The 8865-nt window shown below is 32.0% G+C and overlaps 2 protein-coding genes across 2 annotated transcripts; both read right to left on the bottom strand.

The window, feature by feature from the left end:
• Positions 1-839: 839 nt before the first annotated feature.
• Positions 840-2197, bottom strand: LOC108199174 (uncharacterized). The gene is made up of 4 exons (XM_017366906.2): positions 1970-2197; positions 1374-1523; positions 1062-1282; positions 840-956 (listed from the first exon to the last, which is right to left on the bottom strand). The coding sequence occupies exons 1-4, from the start codon at positions 2162-2164 to the stop codon at positions 902-904; spliced, it is 621 nt and encodes a 206-aa protein (XP_017222395.1). The 5' UTR covers positions 2165-2197; the 3' UTR covers positions 840-901.
• Positions 2198-3920: 1723 nt separating this feature from the next.
• LOC108199205 (uncharacterized) lies at positions 3921-5247 on the bottom strand. Its single transcript, XM_017366936.2, has 4 exons — positions 5043-5247; positions 4737-4886; positions 4400-4650; positions 3921-4262 (listed from the first exon to the last, which is right to left on the bottom strand). The coding sequence occupies exons 1-4, from the start codon at positions 5235-5237 to the stop codon at positions 4244-4246; spliced, it is 615 nt and encodes a 204-aa protein (XP_017222425.1). The 5' UTR covers positions 5238-5247; the 3' UTR covers positions 3921-4243.
• Between the last annotated feature and the right edge of the window lie 3618 nt (positions 5248-8865).

The raw sequence follows: 8865 nt of genomic DNA, 5'->3' as shown, positions 1-8865 counted from the left end.
CTGCTGACATGCATTTGGATAGAAAGTGTAAGTTATGAAAAATTGATGACAAAATTAGAAGGAGCATATTATTAGTTTTAAAAAATATGAGGAGATATTTGATTATTTTAAAACTAGTGTTAGAGATTTTTAGGCTAAGAGTGGCGTGCATTTGAGCATCCTAACATGCAGGCATAGGGGCCGTTTGGCTGGGCTTAAAAGAAGTGACTTATTGCTTAAAGTAAAGAAGTTGATTAAAAGTGAGAAGTTGACTTAGACTTATAAGTTATTACAAGTGTTTGGACACCGTGACTTATAAGTTTTTAAGTGTTTGGAAAACTTAACTTATAAGTTGGTATAGTTTCGTAATTTTGTAATAGAATTATTTGACATTTACGAAATAAATTGAGAAAAGTTTAGATTAGAGTAATATTTATATTATATAAAAAATGGTTTTTGGTTTGCTTTGTCTCACATTTAAATGATCTATAAGTGTGTTTAAAAATTTATATAAATATTAATATATAATATTAATATATTTAAATATTTCATAAAATTGAAGACAAAAACTTAAATTAAAAAAAATCCTTATATTCAATATTTGGAACGAGATAACATAAATCAGAAGAATAAAAAATAAATAAAAACAATAGGAAGTGAAGAGGAGGAAGGAACGGCCGAAAGAAGTTATAAGTTCAGTCCAAAAATATAATAGTTTCCAATACATTGTTCTAACAAACAAAATAATAAAGGAACATCCTATTTTGAATTCTCACATACATAGATGGATAGACAAAGCAATACATGATCCATACTTAAAGCAGAGGTGTCATGGACATTGTACATATATGGCTTAAAGTCTTAAACATTTTATCATAAGATAGATAGTTAGATACATAACATATGGGTTCATGGACATTGATCAGGTAGCAGATGACGAAGCAGACGTTGAAACAAGTCCGGAACTTTGGCCTCCCCTGCATATAATCCCACACAAAATCAAACATATTGTTGCAAGAGAGAAATAGGAAATGCTATAAATAACTTTTTAGCAACCTTACATGCTAAATGTGATTATTTACCTGAGAGCTAGTTTAGGAAGGAAAACAGGGTTGAGCTTAGTAGGCTTGATCCTAACCAACTCGACCACTCTTTCGAAATCAGGGAAACAGATATTCACTCTTGCCTGAAAGACGGTCTGTTTGTCTTCTGGGTCCAATGCTTGAAACGTGATATAGTACCTGTAAGGACAAAGAGCTTCCGAGTTTGCCTTCAACACATGCACGTCACGATAATGTGTCTTCTGTAAAATGATATTAAGAAACAAATACAAGTCAAGTGGTGAATTTAGTTGTTAAAAAAACTGTTATGCATAAATAGATAGGAAGTCAGACATGTTCCTTGTTGTAGTGGGCAATGGCGCGACCCGAGCATTCTTGCAGTTCAGCTACAATTTTTTCACAAGCTGGTTTTTCTGGGGGGTTGTGAACCCGAAGAAGCACTCCAATATCGCCAACTTTTGAATAGTCCTGAACGTCGAAGCCCTGCGTGTAATTTAATATAAATTATAATATGAGATAACCGATGTAACTTAATCAATTCCCGTTTGTTTCCTATCCTTAATTCTCGTTTATTTCATTTTCGTAATTTCTTGTGTTATTAAACAGGGTCGGCACCAGGGGCAGATCTAGACACAAAATTTTAAGGGGACATCAAGCAAATTTTCGAAAAACACCTATATATTTTCAAATTGGGGGGGCACTTTTATAATTTTGTAAAATTTAGAATGGTGAAAAAATGTAAACAGAAATTTTAAAGAGGGCGTGCCTCTTCCTAGATCCGCCTTCGATCGGCACAGAGATTTGAAGAAAAACATATCCATCACAATCAATATCCACACAAGAGATACATAGAAAAATCTGGAGTATTATATACATGGATTGGCGCAAACATAAAAAAAAAAAAAAAAAAAAAAAAATCGTCTACTCACATCAGTTTCGATCATGTCAAGGCGGTGACTCTGATATTCCTCAAAAGTCATCGAATGGTCACCATCCTCATCAACGTAGTAGTGGGCATCCCATTTAATTTTATCCTCCTCCGGAAACCAAGCGATAAAATTCCTCAATCGTTCTTCTCTTGAATCGCCCTGCAAAATCTCAATCTCTTCACTCGTCTTGCTCATCTCTGAGAGTCTGATATTCGAACAAAGCCCTAATCGATCAATCATCGATTTTCGATTTTATACAAAGGACCCTCGGTTTATTTTTTTCTATTTTTTTGAATTTGTCTAATTTTTATTTAAAGAAAATTGATAAAATAGTTAAAAAATAATAATCCTAATACACATACAGTCCTTTTTTTAGTGCAATACACATACAGTCCTAAGTAGTTTTTTGAAAGGAACAGTCCTAGGAATACCAAAACCTAGTTCACTCGCGGAGTTAACAAATAAGAATTTTAAGAGAAATACTAAGATAAAAGGAATTTTAAAACAAAAGATAAATAATTTTAAACATTTTAGAAATAGAAATCTTACAAACATATCATAGGTAAACATCTATGAAATTTTAATTAGTTAAGAAATAAGAATTTAAAAAAATATAACATTTAAAGTTTACGAATTATAAAAGAAATATAATTGTTAGAGTTTAAAAAATAAATTCATAATTTTAAAAGAAATATGAATGATGAATCAAATATAATATTTTTAATAAAAGTCGTGTTAGCGTAGCCCAGCGCTACACGAATGATTATTAATAAACTTTAAATACAAAGGAGAATACGAGGGTGTTGGGCGGCTCTAGAAACCCCGTTTAATTTTTCTAATTTTTGAGAGAAAATAGTTTAAAAAAATAATAATCATAAAAGAGATACAATCCTAAGTAGTTAAGAAATAGGAATCTTAACAAAAATATAATAGATAAAATCTATGAAATTCTAAGTAGTTAAGACAAAGGAATCTTAAAAGAAGAAAAAAATAATTTTAAATACTTAAGTAATAGGAATTTTAAAAGAAATATAATTGTTAGTTAAAAAAAAATCATAATTTTAAAAGAAATATGAATGATAAATCAAATATATTAATACTTTTAATCAAAGTCGTGTTAGTCAAGGCCTGACGGTTGATGCTAGATGAATGATTATTAATAAACTTTAAATATAAAGGAGAATACGATGGCGTTGACGTGGCGTGTTTACGATCGTTGAATTTAGTTTTATTATTTTTCTAATTAAATTTTGAATTGAAGATAAAATTTTAATTTAAAAATCAGGAGTATCGTAAATGTAAAATGATTGTAAAGAGATCATCTACTTATACTTCGAACATGAATCCCATATACAGATCAAAGGCCAGGCTGCAAACTCTGTCAATTCAATTATCACAACCATTAGAATCTGCAATAGAACAAATAATAGGAACAAATGAACAATACACGTAAATTTTCTAGTGCATTACAGAACATTTTAAAACAAAAAACTTTGAATTTAAAACTTTCTTTTCACTGCCAAGGACTTGAAGTCTTCTACCAAGTATTGCTTTTTACTGAGTAATGAGTATGGCATGCCTATCCAGGGGTGAGCTTATACACAATACACTATGGGGCCGTTTGATTGAGTTTAAAACAAGTGCTTCTTGCTTAAAGTAAAGAAGTGAAGTAGAAGTGAGAAACAAGTTAAGACTTATAAGTGATTAAAGTGTTTGGGAAATAAGCAGAAGTCGTGAAACAAAAGCTTACATTCCTAGCTTTTTATAAGTGTTTTTTGATTTTTTACACAAACGGTACAAATAAGTACTTCTAACTTATAAATCCAGAAGCTGGGCTTAAAAACGCAGCCAAACACCCCCTATATATGGACTTCCTCTTCTTTTTCAAGCTCGATGTTAAGCAAGCATGTTATAAGTTGCACCCCTCTATAGACATGACTGATGATACTGATTACGACACCATGCTTTTCTAATAATTCCTCAATAATACTTTTCTTTTGCGGGAGATATTTAGGCCTTGATATATAACAAAGTTTTAGCAAGAGATACTGCAAACAAGAAGAAATACAGACTGTTGCTAAAGGAATAAAGAAATGTGAATACTCAGCATATAACGAACAATTATAAAGGAGTACTAAACATATGGCTCCAACATCTTATTCTGATATACGTATGGATAGATCGATAGAATCATCAATAGATGATCCATACTTAAAGCAGAGGTGCCATGGACATTGATCAGGTAGCAGATGATGCAGCTCAGGTTCAAACAGGTCAGTAAATTCGGCCTCGCCTGCATATAATTCCACACAAAATCAAACATTTTGTTGCAAGAGAGAAATAGGAAATGCTATGAATAACCTTTTAGCAACCTTACATGCTAAATGTGATTTTTATGGTCAAGTACTATATATGAAAAACTTGAGGTACCTGAGGGCTCGTTTACGAAGGAAAACAGGGTTGGGCTTAGTAGACTTGATCCTAACCAACTCGACCTCTTTATCAAACTTAATAGGCCTGACTCTACCCAACTTCAACGGGAAACAGATATTCACTCTTGCCTGAAACAAGGTCTGTTGTTTGCCTTTCGGGTTAAATGCTTGAAACGTAATATAGTACCTATAAGGACAAAGAGCCTCTGAGTTTGCCTTCAACACATGCACATCACGAAAATGTGTCTTCTGTAAAATGATATTAAGAAACAAATACAAGTCAAGTAATGAACATAGTTGTTAAAAAACTGCTATCCATAGATTGGAAACCAGACATGTTCCTTGTTATAGTGGGCAATGGCGAGATGAGAGCATTCTTGCAATTCAGCTACAATTCCTTCACAAGCTGGTTTTTCTGGGGGGTTGTGAACCCGAACAAGCATTCCAACATCGGTAACTTTTGAATAGTCCTCAATATCGAAACCCTGTCGTGTAATTTATCAAAAATCCTTTAAAATCTCAATCGAATATACCCCTAAGAGTCCCTAGATGAAATCAAATTATGGTGTTCTTCTAAATTGAAAAAAGGGTAAAATATTTATCGAAAACTACATGCACTCGTAAAAAATAACTTAACTCACATCAGATTCTATCATGTCAAGGCTGTAACTAAGATGTTCTTCAAAAGTCATAGAATCATCATCACTCTCATCAATGAAGTTGTCCGCATACCATTTAGCTTTATCTTCCTCTGAAAACCAAGCGATGAAATTCTTCAATCGTTCTTCTCTTGAATCGCCCTGTAAAATTATTGAAGCCCGGCCCCTTCTACTCATTTTAGTAATCTCTAATATGCCAACAACAAACTGAGCCCTAATTTGTTACGAGTTGCTTTGATAAATATCCATCCTTCCTATATTAATAATTTATTATAAATTTCATATATATTAAAAATATTAAATTTCAGTGTCTTATAGTTATTATCATTATCAAAATTATTAATTACACATAAGCATAGTCATTACCAATACTTTTTGAAAATAAATATTGGACATAGTATAAAAAAAATTTAGAATAAAAAGAAGGCAGATATTATGACATTTTTTATTTCTTAAAGCTATATAATAGTAAACTTGGATCAATTTGATAAAAAAAATACACTCCCCGTAAAATTTGAAAATATTTGAATAAGTTTGTTTTAAGTATTCAGGCAATCACCGGGGCAGTATAAATTTTTCTAATATTTTTAATAATTGCCCAAATTGTCTTTAAGAAATATGACCATTTTAATTTGACTATGGATCCTTCGTTTAAGATTTCTTGTTAGAGGTCTCCAATGACGTTAATGACGTTGGCGGGGCTTTTAAGCTCCGTTTCTGGACTTTTAAGTTAGAAGCACTTATTCGTACCGTTTGTGTAAAAAGTCGAGAAGCACTTATAAAAAGTTACGATTCTTAGCTTTTGTTTCATGACTTCTACTTTTTCCCCAAACACTTTAATCACTTATAAGTCTTAACTAACTTCTAACTTCTACTTCACTTTTTTATTTTAAGCAAGAAGCACTTATTTTAACCTCACCCAAACGGCCCCATTATATCTTTGGGTGAGCTTAAAATAAGTGCTTCTTGCTTAAAATAAATAAGTGGAGTAGAAGTTAGAAACAAGATAAGACTTATAAGTGATTAAAGTGTTTGGGAAATAAGTAAAAGTTCTGAAACAAAAGCTAGCATTCCTAACTTTTTTTTAAGTGCTTCTTGACTTCTTATACAAACGGTACGTATAAGTGATTTTAACTTATAAGTCGAAAAGTCCGGCTTAAAAGGAGGGCCAAACACCCGCTATGTAAAATTTGCTGAACTTGTAAGACATATGCTTCAATGGTATTGGCTAAATTAGTTGGCTATAATTAAAAATAGTATGTTATTAATATTTAGATTGTTATAAATAGAATATATCAGTTTAATATGGTAATAAATAACATGTAATCAGCGGGAAGGAAGAAAATAAATTGCAGGAAATGACGTGGAATTCGCTACAAATCTGTAGCGGATCGACAAATATAGCCATCCATAGGAGGATGACTATGATTATACAGAAGGGTTTGTTGTGGTGGGAGTTACATCTTTTTGTGAACATTGGCTATAAAATTTAATTTTGGAAAGCCACCTAAACTTTTAGCTAAAGGCTTGGGAGGGTTGGAGATGCTCTAAAGACTTTTAACATCCGTATATTTATCGAGTGAAATTGGTCTATTGGGCCAACACTTTTAAGAAGTAATATGGTCTTCTAGGAAGAAATTGAAGTGTCCAGACTCCAGATTATATTCACTAAAAATACGATCTCCTCCCATTCAATTTTATATAACTTTTTTCATCATTTGATATATTTAAGATTTTTCTAAATATAATTTTATAATTTATTTGTTGACAAAAATTTAAATATTTATACTTTTATTAAAAAGAAAAGTTAAAATGAGTAATGACAAAGCGGCGGTCGTTTTCCAAATTTTATAATATGTTGGCTGGATTTTAAAAATATAATATGTGTTTCCCGCACATATACAACTCAACGAGACGAGGACTCGAGGAGTAATACAGCCCCTTGAAGCTACGGTTTTTTGGCTACCGACGAGTTTTGGAAGTTACCGAGTTGTAGAAGGAACTTCTGGTTCGTTGTATTATTAGTAGCGTGGCCTTATTCATTTTGAACAGGGGATAACTTTGACAGGTCGACCCACTTCATTCCTGTTAAATTCATATGACATCCAGCTAATACTCCACAGTCCACACCTCCTTCTCCCTATCTTCTTATCTCTCTCCCTCATTTTTTATCCAAATTAAACCACAATGTAAATGTGTCAAAATTCCAGCTCAACTTCAACTTCAGAACTGTGTACTTTTTTCTTTTTTTCTTTTATTTTTTTGTGTTACAGTGTGAGCAGCATTAGTCATGTTCTCACAAGCAGTTGTCTATTGACAATCTGACAAATATTATAAAGACCATATAATTGAGGGTCTAGTTGTGAAAGGAAACATAAAGAATTGAAGATAGTGAAGATAGAAGAAGCATATGATTAGGGCAGTGCAGGAACTCATATAATATGAAATACTGTTGATTAATCAAGTTAGCACTAGAAACAAATTTCTTGTCATTGGTTATCGACATGGACCATATAGGGTCCTCAAGCATATTCTTTAGTGTAAACAATGGAACAAAAATATGAAAATTGGGTAGTACTTTAAATTTTTCCATAAAATTTGTATATAATGAAGATCGTTTTTTCATCGAAGACTATATATATTTTGAAAGCTGAACTTGCAAGATATTTTAATATGAATAACATGTTCAGCTTTCCATACATATACATGATTTATGAGATCTTGGATAAAACAGTTTACCGTACATCGGTACATGTATTATCCATGAGATCTCCGATAAAATAGTGGTATTCATATAACTTTCTTTTTTATATCATATAAACTAATTCCGTGGGAAGATTATTTTTAGTTTGCATAAAAGTTAATTACACAAGGACGCAGGGAATAGAATCATCAGATTCTGATTTTTCAATCATCAGTATAAACAAGGACTGCATTATTTCTGACAATTAAGCAAAAGTGCTAAAATTCCAGTACTCCAGTTAGAAAAAGCCCGGTTTCCACTTATAGAGACTTGGCAAAAGTATGTGACAGCTCTGAACACTTCATTTTCTAGAACCAAGCTTTACAAGTCGATCACTGAACTTTATATTCTTTACATCACATTAAGAATATATTATAAAGGAGAAATAAGTCACAATAACTTTTATATAAGGATGGTAAAGTGGGAATATTATGAGGGAAATTATGTACCACAAAATTAGAATCCAATTGGTCTCTTGTTGTTTGTGGTGATGTAGTGGAGTAGGCTAATACAAACCCCAAAAAACTAGCTACTCCCTCTGTCCCAGTCAATTGTATACGTTTCTTTTTCACTGCTCGACACGCTTTTTAAGGCGCTTATAAAACATAGTTCTACAACTTATTTTTAAGATTTTCTTTTTTTGTATAAAAGTATAAATGTTATACTTTTATACAGAAAAAGAAAATCTTAAAAATAATTTATAAAACTATATTATATTGAAGCATTAAAGTCCGTGCCGCGCCCCCGTCCCCCAATGTATACTATTGATTGGGACGGAGGGAGTACTATAATTCAGGAATCGTCCAGGGGCCTACAGATAATGAATGGAAGGTAGTTAAATGCAGTCAGTAATCAGTATCACCCTCATCAGGTGCTATTTACTGTATTTCAGTGTCCTAGCATCTTAAATTCTTCTATGATCATGAAACTTTGTTTGTTCAGAGTCCTGTTAATAAGAATTAGAAGTTTAAACTCATGTTAACAACCATATTGATGTTTGAATTAGTAATTTTGTTGTCTGGAATGAGAATTCTATGAGTAAATTATCGTTATCCCACCTGA

Source organism: Daucus carota, chromosome 8, assembly GCF_001625215.2.
Source record: "Daucus carota subsp. sativus chromosome 8, DH1 v3.0, whole genome shotgun sequence".
Taxonomy (NCBI): domain Eukaryota; kingdom Viridiplantae; phylum Streptophyta; class Magnoliopsida; order Apiales; family Apiaceae; genus Daucus; species Daucus carota.
Note: the sequence above shows the minus strand (reverse complement) of the source record. Positions and strands in the feature narration are given on the sequence as shown.